Genomic DNA, 16,441 nt, shown 5'->3' on the forward strand with positions numbered 1-16,441 from the left:
CCACGGAACAGCATGCCTTGCACACACAGCCTGACGTGTCCCTGTCTATGGATGGCTGATGTGACAATTGTGGATGTCCCAGGGAAGCACTGTGGCTGTGACCCAAACCCACAAGAGAAACCCATTCCTGCAAACACTGGGCCTTTCTCCAGCACACACTGGGCACCTGAGACAAGAGAGTTTTGAGGAAGGAAAATTCCAGGGGCAGTTAGATTTAAATCTCTACAATCCTCCATGAAAGTGATCACAAACACACATGCACCCCAAATAATTAGCAGGCTCTATGAATGCAAACCAAAAGGAATGAACCTCTATGAAGATGGCAGCAAGGTCAAGTGCGGGGGGGGGGGGGGGGGCGGGGGTGGAGAACGTGGCTCACTTCCCAGCCTGACCACCAGCTCCCCAGGTTGCAATCCCTCTGGCCTTCAATGGTAATAGTGATACATGGCCTTAGTCCTCACAGATTTGTGAGGCAGGTTTGTGGAACTAGTTCATTCATTCATTGTTTGGTTTTCAATCCTATAATCAAGTGGCCTGGAAGAGGGCAAACAAAGGCCTATCTAAGGGCAGGTTAGGTGACACAATAAAGGTTAGTCCACTTCTTGGGGCACCTGGGTGGCTCAGTCGGTTAAGCATCCAACTTCGGCTCAGGTCATGATCTCATGGTTTGTGAGTTCCAGCCCCACGTAGGGCTCTGTGCTGACAGCTCACAGCCTGGAACCTGCTTCAGATTCTGTGTCTCCCTCTCTCTGCCCCTCCCCTGCTCTCACTGTCTCTCTCTCTCAAAAAAAAAATAATAATAAACATTTAAAAAAAATTTTCTTTAAAGGTTAGTCCACTTCTTTAAAGTGCCTCATTCTCTCCCTCTCTACCTTATAAACCTTCCACGTCAGATTTCCACCATTCATTCCAAAACCTTCAGGATGTTTCCCAGAGGAACAGAAGGGAGATGGAAAGTAAGAAAGGAACCACACTGAGATTCTATGAGGCCAAGCGAGAGGTAAACTCTGCATTCAAACATGCTCCCTAGCTTTCTCAGCTAGGGAAGTGGAGAGGTCAGGTGAAGGATGGCACATGGCTGAGCCTACCATGACCCAATGAGGGACCACGCAGGAGAAAGACGATGAAGCCCGCCCACTTCCAGATGGAGCTCGCGGTTTGCATTTGGGGTTCACACTTCAGCCTCTGACCTCCTCTGTGGCCTGTTCGCCCCAGGATGGGCATCACTGAGGAGACTGGAGGTTCTGGAAGCCCTCTTTGCTCTTACTCTCCTCTGCCGGGCTGCACTCGGACCCTGTGACCAAGGACTTGTGCCCGCGAAGCGTGTGGGCATTCAGCATCTCCAGCAGCAGGTCGTAGACTGGGACCACGTTTTTGCACTTCATGTTGAGCAGGTGTTCCATGCCCTTGTTACTATGGGAACAAAGAGATGCTGAGAGTCCTTCCCGTGAGGCAGCCGTGGGAACTTCAAAATCTTCCCCAGCTCTCCCCAACAAAGTCGGTCCACCCCACACCCCAAATCCCTTTGCCATTTGCTCTAGGTAGGGTCCTTCCATCTGGCTCCATCAATCATCTATACACTGAAGGGCAAGCACCTCAGTGTCCCACCACCCACCTGCAGTGGCCCGACAGAACCTGGCACGGAGTGCAATTCTCATTTTTCATACCAGTTATGTTCTACATAGTTGCCACCAACACTGAATCGGCAAATACACTGCTCCTGGGGAAAATACAGAGGCTCTGGTCACAACATTTTCATCCTCCAATTCATACATAACCTAGGTGTACCTGTGTTTGTGTTTAAAGACACCTTGTTTAACATAACTTGTCGCTTCATTAACATTTAACTCACAGTCTATGGTACCATAGCTCATGCATGAATAAAAGCTGATCTGACTCGCGTATTCTCTCCATAAGGCATATCACAGCCTTCTTGCACTCAGGAACACTGACAGTGCTTCAGTACTGTGCTTGGGGGCCACATTTAGACACTGAAATCTCCCAACAAAAAGCACAAAAAAGTGCAAAGACATGGCACTGAAGAGACCACGTAAAGGACATTTCTTTATAGTACAAGGGCTGAAACAAGAATGCAAGTGTCACCTTGTTTGACCTCAGTTGGGAATGTACGTGTGGGCAACTCAAATTTTTTGCCACTCTGCACACGTCCTTGAATGAGCACGAAAAATGCCACAGAGTATGGATTCAGGGGTTACAAATAAATTTGTAAACGTAGTCACCTTTGCAAATACAGAATCTGTGAATAATGAGAATGGATGGTACCTGTTCTGAAAATGATCCTGGTGGCAAATAATCATTCAAGAGGAAACAAGGCAAAGGTTGTTTTCATTTCCGCCCCCTTGTAATAATCCTTGAGGTGAGTACTGTCCTTCCCCACGGCCCCCAGACTTTCGTCCTCCTTGGGTAGCAACTACTTTCCAACCTCATCTCCCCTCTTCCTGCTCCAGGGCAGGGTGACCCTCATCCCAGGAGCCATCTAGCACTGAGCATCACTATCCCAGCACAGAGCTACCATCCTACACCAGGGGAGTCCCTCGTCATCAGAACACATGATTCATGTTCCCTGAATACACTCCCCTCACGGCCCTACCTTCCTAAACCTGCTGGCCTCGCCAGTTCCCTTTGGTCTCATTCTTAATGTCCTGATGCTGTCACAAGAACAGAACCACTCTTTAAACACAAACACAGGTACACCAAGGTTATGTATGAATTGGAGGATGAAAATGTTGTGACCAGAGCCTCTCAGGAACCTAACCCTGTATTTCCCCTAGGAGCAATGCATTTGCTGCTTCAGTACTTCCCCAGATCACTAGCCTCAGGAGTTGATCTAACCTCCCCAAGAAAATGACCTCAGAGTAGTGGTGCAGGGAGGGGAGGCACGTCATGTTAGTAGAGACACTGCCCTTTTTAGAATTCCACGAACAAGCCCAAACCCCCAGCAACTAAAAAACAGAGGAAGGATGCCATAAATATCCTATAAGGGGTCACATGACATCTAGTCAGTGCCCACTATGCCAATCTTTGGCCACAGGCTCATGCACCGATGAAGGGACCCCACCACCACCACCATTCCCTTTTAGGGGGTTATTTTCCTTTAGAGGTAAAAATTCTACCTTATTACTCTCAAACTTGCAAACACTTTCTCAAAGCTCTTCACCCTTCTCAGAGCACGTGCGTGCAACCCCCCCCCACCCCCACACATTCAGTGGAGCTGCCCTCCCACCCCCACCCCAGGATTGTACCTGGCGTGTCTGACGTGAGAAAGGAGCATCAGGAGGTTAGCCAGGCGGACTGGCTGCTGCTGGGAGGGAATCCCGCTCTTGGCAATCACCCAGACCAGAGCATCGGTCACGGCGTTCAGTAAGTGAGTCAGCTTCCGGCTGCTGTCAGCCTCCTGGCTTGCTGCGGCTAACGGGTGCATACCTGGACGGAGAACAACAGCCACGAGTCATTGCTCTGAGGAGAGGGAATGGAAGTCGTGTATCCAGCAGCTAAGAATGCCTACATTCTCCAGAAAGGGGGCCAAATTTATCTGGGCTGTTCTGGCATCTGCACGTAGAGTGAAGTCTTAAAATCTTCACCTGCCCATGGTGTCCTTCCCCCGAGAGCCAGCCCCGTCACCAGGCCTGGCTGAATGCGGGCCGACTAACTGGTCTCTCAAAATGCCACGTGGCCCACAACCGTGGCTTTTCCTAGCAGTAAACCTATCTGGTGGCCTGAACCATTACATGGTGTTTCTCAGCTGTAGTAACAGCTACATACAGAGAGGGTCAGAGAGTGAGATTAATTCTACTCTCAGCCCCTAGGAGGCCCCCTCATCTAAGGGGAGTTTAACAAACATAAACGAATGACCACGGCGACGTAGCCTCCCCTGTCCACCACATGCAGACAGCCATGGCAGGCCCGCTGTCCAGGCCCTTGGCATCACACCTCTGGTGGCACCTCGCTGGGGCAGGAAGACCATCTCTAGTTCTTGGACCCCAGACCAGTTCCCTAGTGCTTCCGGCCTGAGCACCTCATTGGGCAAAGCCTGCAGGCACAGGACTCCTGAGATCCCCAAAGCCATCCTCGAAGTAGGCTGTTCCCCACCCCCTACCTCATCTTACCCTGCCCGGTGTTTAATCCCCCTCTGGCTCTAGGATCTGAGATACTGTGGCCTCCCAGTATTTGCAAAATAATGGCTCAGGTAAATCCTCTTGCCCCCACACCCCACCACCAATCCTGCCTCCTGCATCCCTGAAAGCAGGGAAATAATTAGCTTCTCTTCCAGGCTTTCGGTTTCAAAGTAAGAATAAATGGCAACTCTGTGGAACCAACCAGGGACCTGCCGGCTGTGTGCTAGAAGGATAATGAGGACCAGCACGCCATCATCCATGGAATTTGGGCACTTTCCATTCTCTTTTTTTTTATCGGTATTTTTAGTTCAATTAAGGTAGCTCAGTTCCACACAGTTCAGTGGAGGCAAGGGACATCTTGAACCACAATTATGCAAGCGTAATGCTTCACCACACCCCTGGGGCCTGTCCCTCCACAATGTCTGACAATGTAGGCTTAAAATATTCATCTTTTTACAGTAACCCAGAACTGCTTCTCTAACTCACAGGCTCACCTCATTCTCCACAGTGATGCTTCCTGAATCCCCCCATAGCCTCAAAACTCTGACTGAACCCCACAGCAGGTGACCTGCCCTCACACCGCAAGGGAAACAGGTCCCACCCTTGGCCCAACGTGCCCCTTCCGAGCCACCAAAATGCAGACCCGCTCACGTGGCTCCCTTTCATGACTTCCCAGCTCTTGGGTCAGAGTCCAAACCACCTGACGCAGCTTTCAAGGGTACCAGGCCACTCTCTGCTCTTTTCACCCTCAACTCCCACCGCACCTCACCTTGAACCCTTTTAACTCCAGAGCAGGTGATGCAAAGAACACGCCCAACTTTCTGCTTAGGAACTCGCTCGCTCTCCCTCTCCTCCTCTCCACCCTCCCTCTTTTGCTTATTCACATCCACTCCTCCTTTAGATCCCAGCCTGGCTGTGAACTTCCTTCTGGATGCTCTCCTGACCTCCCTACTATCCCGCCCTAAGTCTACTCTGGTTCTCTGAAGTTCTGACAGCGCAGACGGCACCATGTTGTCCCACATCCTGGATTTCCTTATACACACCCATGGCCACCCTTCCACCCTCAGAGACACTGGACATAAGCACTTCGAGAGCACAGACCCTGTCTGCTTATCGTTATATCCTCATCACCCTACTGCAAAGACTGGCATGGAATGAATACTCATAAAGGGAAGAATTAAGCTGAATGTACATAGGTTCAGATTTTTACATCAGGTTAGCCAATCACACCATCATAACTGAAATGATAAAAATGCGGGTTAATGCATATTTTAGGGATACGCACAGAAAATTATTAATCTCATTAAACTTACTTCCCCTAAAATTGACCCCAGCTGCACTAACAAGTGCTTTCTCTAAACTACCCTTCAGTCCATGCTTCTACAGGATGTGTGCTCCATGGATTTCTGCTGTCAGAAATATGTTTTTGGATTCTAAAAGGATGTGTGTTGGTCCAAAGTGACAAAGTGAAAAAATAAAAATAACTCCTCAGCTAAGTATACATAGCCATTTAGTATTCACAGCACCATTACTCATGATAGCCTAAAAGTGGAAACAAATCTAGTGCCCATTAATAAATGGATAAACAAAATGGGGTGTGTCCATACAATGGAGTATTACTCAGCCATAAAAAAGAACAAAAGACTCATTCATGCTACAACATGGATGAACCTTGAAAACCTTATGCCAAGTGAAAGAAGCCAGTTACAAAGGACCACAATTTGTATGGTTCCATTTATAGGACGTGTCCAGTACAGGCATATCTATACACGGGGGTGGCTGCCTAGGAGTAAAGGTGGAAGAGAAATTAGGGAGGGATGACTAATGAGTACAGGCCTTCTTTTGGGGTGATGAAAATATTCTAAAATTGGTTGTGATGATGGGTGGTGCATAAGTCTATGGACACACTAAAATCCACTGAATTGTATACTTTAAATGGGTGAATTGTCTAGTAGGTGAATCCCTCTTCACAAAGGAGTAGTCGTTGCCAAAGGCAAGCCCTGGGTCTTCTAGAGGCTGTGGGGGCAGTGCAGCTTCCTACCGGGCCATCACTGTCATCACCAGCAAGGAGTTTGGGGACGGGAGTCAGTTAGGTTTTGTGAGGACTGTATCAATTTTAGATACGGGGAAAGTTTTTATATGCAGAAAGATTAACCTATATAAGATCATCCTGGGAAGGAATTTAGCCGAAAAATACCCATTTTGCTGCCTCGTTGGTCAGCAGTGCCAAGCCTGCACTTGGGCATTCACACACCCCGGGGCTCACCAAGCGTGTACTTACAGAGTCATTGCTAACTGGCAGGCTGTGGCAGAGGCAGGAGACAGGACACAAAGCCCTCACCTCTGGGATGCTCACCACCCAGACACACAGGGAACAAAACTTAAGCTCTTCTACCAGCCAAAAGTAAAAACATCAGTTGGGGTGCCTGGGTGGCTCAGCCAGTTACGCGTCTTTGACTCAGGTCATGATCTCACAGTGCGTGGGTTCGAGCCCCGCGTCGGGCTCTGTGCTGACAGCTCAGAGCCTGGAACCTGCTTCAGATTCTGGGTCTCCCTCTCTCTCTGCCCCTCGCCCGCTTGCATTCTGTGTGTGTGTGTGTCTCTCTCTCTCAAAAATAAACAGTAAAAAAAAAAATGTTTTAAAAAAGTAGTGAAACAAATCAGTTAGTAAAAAAAATTGTTTAAAAAAAGTATTTAAAAAACGTCAGGATTCATTTCAGAACACAGTTCAATTACTTTACATGAAACTAAAGAAGACAAGATCTTGGCACCATGCCCCACACATACCAAAGAAAGTAAAATAAAAACAAAGACATAATCTCCTCTCCTCTTTATCACCTGGGAACAGCTGTGTGTTCCTCTCACTAACCTACCTGATGACATTCTGAGCAGTACACCGAGGCGGGGGGTGGGGGGGTAGACTCCCCAAGATCTGCCACATCCTACGTTCAAAGGATGAAGATATAAGCTCTCCTTGACTGAAGGCAAATAAATCAGAAAATCTTAAGTGTTTAATAAAAATCCCAGAATACTAGCCAAAGGAAAAATGTGCTTTGGGGAGGTATATGTGGTGTTTGCCTCTTTGCTTTAAGGTAAGGAAGCTCTAGCCATGACCCATCCCTTTATCACCGCCTCCTACCCCAGCACCACGAGAACAGGCCAGTGTTTGAGAAAGGCCCGTGATAGGAAACCAGCAGGCTGATGTTCACAATGCTTTGCTCCCACAGTCCGTCAATAGAAAAGGCCCCGTCTGGCCTCTTCAGCATCCTTCTGTGTATCCTTTTGTGCCTCTGCCTTCCACTCACCTGCCTCACGGGAGCTCTCCCCAAAACTCAGAGTGAACCAGGGCTTGAGTTGTTGTCTCCATCATCTTCTTAATGGCAAAGAGCATTGCCTGGTTCTAACCCTCTATTTCTTTCATTGAACAAAAAGTTTCATCCTTTTTAAGTCTTAAAACTGCTTGGACAAATGGACCTCTTCCAGGGGCTCCTGGGTGGCTCAGTCGGTTGAGCATTTGACTTCAGCTCAGGTCATGATCTCATGGTTTGTGGGCTCAAGCCCCACAGTGGGCTCTGTGCTGACAGCTCAGAGCCCAGAGCGTGCTTCAGAGGCTCCCTCTCTCTCTGCCCCTCCCCTGCTCATGCTCTGTCACTCTCTCTCTCTCTCTCTCTGCCCCTCCCCTGCTCATGCTCTGTCACTCACTCTCAAAAACAAACGTTAAAAAAAATCTAAAAACACAGACCACTTCCTAATTTTAAATATTTTTAAAGACTATTTGCAGACTGATCCGACTCCATGTCCTACATTCGGTACCCTTGATTCTATCCAGGGGAAAACGTATTCAGTCTTCAGGTTTCTGGATGACAAGATGGCTGGTCCCACCACTCTTAATTTGGATATGTTGTTATGTTAACTACAACACTTGTATAACACTTTTGAGTTCTAAAACATTTTAGCAAACATTGTAACAGGCTGTTAAATGCAGTGTTTTCTGTGATCTCCAAATTTTAGAAGCCAAGTTTCAGAAGCCGCATCAAAGGCTGAGAATCATAAAGTTATGCCAAGTGCCCCTCACATCCTAGGTTGTGTGTAAGAGGATGTGCTGAGAGAGGAATCAAAATGGTGATGTCCTTTCTCTATCTCTCTCCCCGTAGCAAGGACGATACTCTTCTGCTACTAAAGCCTAGCAAGGACCAGACCCCCGATTACCTGTTTCAGTGTATATCGCTATTCTAGACCAAACACATGTATCTAGTTCACTTTGACATTTTTACTATTTAGAAGTCATTGGCACATACCTGAAACCAAATAAACATTTACTAAACTGAAATTGAATTGGATAATAAAGTTAATATTCATTCTATATTATGTCATTAGAAGAGATAAATAACCCAGAACGTAAGCAAGTAAGTAAATAAATAAATAAATAAATAAATAAATAAATAAATAAAAATAAATAGAGATAAATAACACAGAAGTATGCAGCTCTTTAAAACATAGCTACCTACATCCGAAACTAATACCGGGGCACTTGGGGAGCTCAGTCGGTTAAGTGTCCGACTTCAGGTCATGATTTGACGGTTCATGAGTTCAAGCCCTGCGTGGGGCTCTGTGCTGACGGCTCAGAGCCTGGAGCCTGCTACAGATTCTGTGTCTCCCTCTCTCTCTGCCCCTCCCCCACACACAGTTCTGCTCTGTCTCTCAAAGCTGAATGTTAAAAAAATTTTGAGACTAATATTGTATGTCAACTGTACCTCAAAAAAAAAAGGAAAACAAATATCCCGTTAAAAATGGACTATTTTAACAAATACTTCCCCAAAGAAGATACAGATATTACAAAGCAGCATACGAAAAAATTCACATCATTAGTTACAGGAAAAAACCAAAGAAACCACAAATATATGCCATTACACACCTGTTAGCATGACTGAGGGTCCTGCATCCCAGGAAACTCCTCAGTCTCAGGTAAATCTAAATAGTTGGTCACCCCCAAATACATTTTATATAAAGTTTTATAAAATGCAAACTAATCTGTGCCATTTTATGTTGACTATGTTTTATAGTGACAGAAATTGTATTGGGGGGGTTGCATGGGATTGGACAGGGGGAAGAAATGAAGAAGGGGGAAATTAGGAAGGGGCACAAGGAAACTTCTGAGTGTAATAGATATGTTCACTATCTTAACTGTGGTGACACTTTCAGGGGCGTATATGATTGCCCAAATGCATAAAATTGTATGCTTTAAACATGTACAGTTTATTGTATATTAATTATACCTCATAGTTCTGTTAAAAACACTGTCTTGGCTATAAAAAAGTCAGATATAAACACATACATACATATACATACATATGACTACTAACAAACCCTGACCTGGCCACCTAGCATGCTGATACCAATTCAGACCTGACTGAATGATGTCATCCCAACTTGAGCTCGTCACTTACGCAGGAGACTACCTCCAGACAGCCCAATGCTTACCTAGCACACAAGGGAAGCTGACAGCAACCCTCAGAGTAGCAGCCCTCAGAGACTCTGCTCTCCCAATACGGGACAGAGAACATCCCCAGCCTTTGGACTTTAAGAAACCTACTCCATTTCTCTTTTCCTGACCCTTATCCCCAGGGTCTCCCTCCTGTACTGGATACAGTCGCTGCTGCGCAGTATGTCTTTTCCATTCAGGCTACAATTTTTGCCCTCTTCGTCTTTCTTTTTCTGTTTTAATTACATTGTTTACAGATTTGTTGAAGTATAACTGATATGCAATAACCTGCACACACTTACTGTGTACAATCTGATTAGTTTTGACCTATGTACATATATATATACATACACACACACATACACACACCATTAAAAGCATAATCCACAATCAAGATAATGAACACATTCATCACCCTCAAAAGTTCCCTCGTGTCCCTAAGTAATCTATCCCTCCACCTTCCCCAACCCCCATCCCATCCCCCGGCAACTACAGATCTGTTGCTACTATAGATTAGCTTGCTTTTTCTGAAATTTATATAAATGAGGTCTTCTAGTATGTATGCTTTTTTGTCTATCTTCTTTCATTCAGCACTATTATTTTAAGGTTCATAATGCTGCATATATCTATCAGTAGTTCAATGCTTTTTACTGCTGAGCAGTATTCTACTCTAAGGATATATCACATTTGTTTATCCTTTCATCTGTTGGTGGTCATTTGGGTTGTTACCTGTTTAGCGTTATTACAAATAAAGTTGCTATAACATTTGCATACAAGTTTTTGTATGAACATATGCTTTCATCTCTCTTCGGTAAATACCAAGAAGTGGGATGAATGGGTAACCTGGTACATGTAGGCTTAACTATTTAAGAAAATGCCAATCAGGTTTCAAGAGTAGCTGCACCAAAATAAGTAAATAAAAGTAGTTGTACCAGTTTATATCCTCTCCAGTAGTGCAATGAGAGTTCTTATTCCACATTCTCACAAACCCTTGATATGGCCAGTCTCTTTAATTTTAGCCAATCTATTGGGTATGGAGTGGTTTCTCATTGTGTTTTAATTTTTTTTTTAATTTTTTCTTTTAACGTTTATTTATTTTTGAGACAGAGAGAGACAGAGCATGAACGGGGGAGGGGCAGAGAGAGAGGGAGACACAGAATCGGAAGCAGGCTCCAGGCTCTGAGCCATCAGCCCAGAGCCCGACGCGGGGCTCGAACTCGCGGACCACGAGATTGTGACCTGAGCCGAAGTCAGACGCTCAACCGACTGAGCCACCCAGGCGCCCCTCATTGTGTTTTAATTTAGATTTCTCTGATGAATAATTTTAGCATCATTGCATGTAATTATTTGCCAGCAGCATATCTTCTTTGATGAGGTATCCATTCAAAATTTGCCTATTTTAGTTCAAGCACCATCTAGTGGGAAGATCATTCTTTCCCTATTTACCTTGACACCTTTGTTAAAAATTGCTTATTGTATAGGTCTATTTCTGGACTCTATTCTGTTTCAGTGATCTATTTTGATGTCAATACATGTTGTTTTCATTCCTGTGGCTTTAGAATAAATCTTGAAGTCCAGAAGTATGAGTCTTCCAACTTAGTTCTTTTTCAAAGTTCTTTTGTCTGTTCTAGGTTCATTACATTTCCCTATGAATTTAAGAATCTGTTTGTCAATTTCTACCAAAAAAAGCCTGCTGAGATTTTTATTGGGACCAAATTGAATCTATAGATGATTTTGAGGGGAGCACTGACATCTTAACAATATTGAATCTGCTAGGCCATTAACATATCTCTCCATTTATTTACAATTTATTTAATTTCTCTCAGAAATGTTTTGAGTTCTCAGTCTCAAACCTTCTGTCAAATTTATCCCTAAGTTTAATAATTTGTAATGTTATACAAATAATATTGAGTTTAATTTCAATTATCATCTGTTAATTGCTACTATGTAGAAATACAATTGATTTATATATATTATCCTTTTATCCTACAACCTTAATAAACCCATTTTTTTTTGTAGACCCCTTGGGATTGTCTACATCAATTAGCATGTTATCTTTCCAACCTAAGCCAAAGTCGGATCTTACCAACTGAGCCACCCAGGTGCCCTGCCAAAGCAATCTTGAAAAAGAAGAACAAGGGGTGCCTGGGTGGCTCAGTCGGTTGAGTGTCCAACTTCAGCTTGGGTCATGATCTCGCAGTTTGTGGGTTCGAGCCCCGCATCAGGCTCTGGGTTGACAGCTCAGAGCCTGGAGCCTGCTTTAGATTCTGTGTCTCCCTCTCTCTCTCTCTCTCTCTCTCTCTCTCTCACTGCCCCTCCCCTGCTCATTCTCTGTCTCTCAAAAGTGAATAAACATTAAAATTTTTTTAAATTAGAAAAAAAGAAAAAGAAGAACAAAACTAGAGGTATCACAATCCCAGACTTTACATTATATTACAAATTTGTAATAATCAAAAACAGTATGGTACTGGCACAAAAACAGACACATAGATCAATGGAACAGAATAGAAAATCCAGAAATAGGGGCGCCTGGGTGGCTCAGTCGGTTAAGCGGCCGACTTCGGCTCAGGTCATGATCTCGCGGTCTGTGAGTTCAAGCCCCGCGTCGGGCTCTGTGCTGACAGCTCAGAACCTGGAGCCTGTTTCGGATTCTGTGTCTCCCTCTCTCTGCCCCTCCCCCGTTCATGCTCTGTCTCTCTCTGTCTCAAAAATAAATAAACGTTAAAAAAATTTAGAAAACCCAGAAATAAATCCACAGTTAAATGGTCAATTAATCTTTGACAAAGGAGGAATGAATGTACAATGGGAAAAAGATACTCTCTTCAATAAATAGTGTTGGGAAAACTGGACAACTACATGGAAAAGAATGAAACTGGACCATTTTCTTATACCATACACAAAAATAAACTCAAAATGGATTAAAGGCCTAAATGTGAGACACGAAACCATAAAAATCCTAGAAGAGAGCACAGGCAGTAATTTTTCTAACACTGGCTGTAGCAACATCCTTCTAGATATGTCTCCTGAAGCAATGGAAACAAAAGTAAAAGTAAACTATTGGGACTACATCAAAATAAAAACCTCTGACAGCAAAGGAAATAATCAACAAAACTAAAAAGGCAACCTATTGAATGAGAGAAGATATTTGCAAACGACATGCCCAGCAAAGGGTTAATATCCAAAATCTATAAAGAACTTATACAACTCAACAGCAAAAACCAAACAATCCAATTTAAAAATGGGCAGAAGACATGAGCAGAATTTTTTCCAAGGAAGACATCTAGATGGCCAACAGACCCTGTGAAAAGATGCTCATCATCACTTATCAGCAGGCGAATGCAAATCAAAACTACAATGAGATACTACCTCACATCTGCCAGAATGGCTAAATCAACAACACAAGAAACATGAGGTGCTGGCAAGGATGCAAAGAAAAAGGAACCCTTAGGCATTGTTGGTGAGAATGTAAACTGTTGCAGCCACTGTAGAAAACAATAGGGAGGTTCCTGAAAAAGTTAAAAACAGAACCACCCCATGATCCAGTAATTGCACTACTGAATATTTACCCAAAGAATACAAAAATACTAATTCAAAGGGATACATGCACCCCTATGTTTATTGCAGTATTTACAATAGCTAAGTTATGGAAGAAGCCCATGTGTCCATCAAAAGATGAATGGATAAAGCGCAAGCACGCATGCGCACAGGAATATTACTCAGCCATAAAAAGAATGAAATCTTGCCATTTGCAATAACATAAATGGAGCTAGAGAATATAATGCTAAGTGAAATAAGTCAGTCAGTCAGTCAGTCAGAATAGCATATGTTTCACTTATATATGGAATTTAAGAAACAAAACAAATGAACAAAGGAAAAAGAGAGAGAAACTAAGAAACAACTCTTAAATATAGAAAACTGATGGTTACCATGGGGGAGGCGAGTGGAGGAACAGGTGATGGGGACTAAGGAGTTCACTTGTCATCAGTTCACTTGTTCACTCAGTGCTCAGTGATGAACACTGAGTAATGTACAGAATTGCTGAGTCAGTATATTGTACACCTGAAACTAACAGAATATTGTATGTTAACTATACTGGAATTTTAAAAAAATTAAACATTAAAAAAGTAAAAAACAAAGTGTGTACAAATCTGGGATTATTAATTCCTTAAATGTTTGGTAGCATTCTCCCAGAAAAGCCATCTGGGCCTGGAGTTTTCATTATGGGAAAGTTTTTAACTACAAACTCAACTTCCTTAATAAATATATGGCTACTCAGCATTTTAAAATTTCTTCTTGAGTAATTTCTGTCTTTTAAGGAATTTTTCCATTTCATCTAAGTATTCAAATGTATTGGCATAAAGTTGTTCATAATATGACCTCATTATTCTTTTTAATATCTGCAGAATAATAATGTCACCAGTAATGTCACCTCTCTCGCTCCTGATATTGGTAATTTGTGCCTTCTTTCCTTTATTCTAAGCAGTCTGCCTAGAGGCTTAACAATTTTATTGTTCTCAAAAAAATCAGCTTTTGGTTTCCTTGATATCGATTGCTTTCCTTTTTTCTGTCCCATTGATTTCCACTCTAATCCTTATCATTTGTTTTCTTTGGCTTACTTGGAGTTTCATTTGCTTTGTTTTTCCTAGTTGCTTAAGGTTGGAAGCTAAGGTCATTAATCTGAGACCTTGCTTTTATTTTACTATGGGTCTTGAGTGCTATAAATCTCCCTCAAACTATGGCTTTAGCTGCAACCCACAAATTCTGCTACAATGTATTTTCATTGTAAGTTAGTTCATAATATTTTCTAGTATTGCTTGTGATTTTTGTCTATGATCCATGGGTTATTTAGATGTATGTTATCTGGTTTCCAAATGTTTGGAAATTTTCCAAGACCTTTTTATTAGCGGTTTCTAATTTAGTTTCACTCTATCAAAGAAAATCCTTTGTATGACTTAAATCCTTTTTAACATATTGAGACTTGTATTATAACTCAGAATATGGTCTATCCTGGTAAATATTTCATGAATACTTGAAAAGAACATATTTTCTACTGTTGTTGGGTAGAGGGTTCTATACATGTCAAATAGGTCAAGTTGGTTAACGATATTGTTCAAGTCTCTATATTTACTGATTTTCTGTCTACTTGTTCTGTATTGATAGAACAGAGGGACATTAAAATTTCCAACTATAACAAGAGATTTGTCCATTTCTCCCTGCTGTTCTATCAGATTTTGCTCAGATATTTTGACATCCTCTTTTTAATGCATAAATGTTTAGCATTTTTATGTCTTCTTGACAAATATACCCATTTACCATTGTGAAAGAAACCTGTTTAATCTTTACATAAAACCATATAAACAGTGTGGAGTGGTTTGCATTGTTTGTTTGGTCTCAAAGTGCTTTCTCAGTCTGCAGGATATTTTACTGTCCCTCTTCCACTTCCCAACACAGATATAAATCCCATATAGCTATAAATTTCACATTTAGAAATTCAATTTGTGTGTATTTCATATTTTCCATGTCTCCTCTAAATCTGCTCATGCTTTCCTCTACCTCTTAGATGTTTGGAAAACAGTTATAGTAATTATTGTTACTAAACTATTGTTTTAATGTTCTTGCCTACGAATTCTATCATCTGTATCATTTTGGGGTCTTTTCCAGTTTATTGGTTTTTCTCCTTATTATACGTCATGTTTTCTGCTTCTTTGCATGCTTGCTAACTTTTGACTGGTTATAAGACATTGTGAACTTTACCTGGTTGGGTATTGGATATTCTTGGATTCTTTTAAATATTCTTGAACTTTGTTCTGTGATGCAGTTACATTACTTGACAATAAATTTCATCCTTCAGGCGTGCTTTTAAGTTTTGTTTGGTAGGATCAGAGCAGCCTTTAAGTCTAGAGCTAAGTTCACCTCACTACCAATGCAATACCTTTTTGGATACTATACCCAATGTCCAGTATATTACAGTGTTTTCCTGCTGGGTGGTGAGCACATGAACTATTCCAGCCCCTGTGTAAATGCTAGGAATTTTCTGTCTGCTCCTTTCTGATGGCTCTTTCCCTGTCCTTGGTTAGTATCCTCATAAGCATGAGGTTAATGCTCAGACGAAAACTTGAAGGGCACCCACTACAGATCTCCAAAGCCTATACACCCAGCTCTTTCTCTCCAGTAGTCTCCTCCCCTGCAAATCCCAGCTGCCTTGACCTCCTCAAATTCATGACTCTGTCCTCCCTGTGCAGGGAGACCACTGGTGTCTATTTGGGTTACCTCTCCCTATGGAACCTGGTAGTTGGCTCTAGATAGTAAACTGGGTGATCCAAGAGTTCATTTCATTTGTGTCCCTTCTCTTGGGGATCACTGTCCTGTGTGGTCTGTTGTCCAATGTCCAAGGTCTATTTTATATATTCTCCAGTTTTTCTTTTTCTTTTTTTAAATTTAAGGTGGGAAAGTAGATTCTGCCCCTATTTTTAATGTAACGCTACAAATAATCCAAAACAACAACAGCAAAAGCCTATACCTTCAAATGCTTAAAATCTAGCACACAAAAGACCCCTCTCTCCTGACAATGGAAATTTCCCAGGAGAAACAGAATTCCGTTTTCCTAAATGCATTTGACAACTGTTTTGACTACCAAGTGAGAAAGGAACTTTGTGAAAAGAAGATTTCCTAAATATAGATTGAGTGTAAACAAATTCTACTCAATTTACCACCACAAATGGTAATTACGTCACATGCCTGACTCACCCTCTGTAATTTTATGATGGCAGTTCTGTCAGATGCTGCAGGAGGGACGCTGTAGCCTTGGTCTTTCCCATTTGCA

The 16,441-nt window shown here is 42.7% G+C and overlaps 1 protein-coding gene across 1 annotated transcript in view; it reads right to left on the bottom strand.

Moving 5' to 3' along the window:
• ESR2 (estrogen receptor 2) overlaps positions 1-16,441 on the bottom strand; it is a 73,028-nt gene that overhangs the window by 3,213 nt on the left and 53,374 nt on the right. The window contains exons 8-9 of the mRNA XM_045060053.1: positions 3,264-3,444; positions 1,191-1,413 (exon numbers count right to left, since the gene is read on the bottom strand). Coding sequence (XP_044915988.1) covers positions 1,224-1,413; positions 3,264-3,444 — 371 coding nt within the window. The 3' untranslated portion in view covers positions 1,191-1,223. The remainder of the gene's footprint in view (positions 1-1,190; positions 1,414-3,263; positions 3,445-16,441) is intronic.

Source organism: Felis catus, chromosome B3 (assembly GCF_018350175.1).
Source record: "Felis catus isolate Fca126 chromosome B3, F.catus_Fca126_mat1.0, whole genome shotgun sequence".
Taxonomy (NCBI): Eukaryota; Metazoa; Chordata; class Mammalia; order Carnivora; family Felidae; genus Felis; species Felis catus.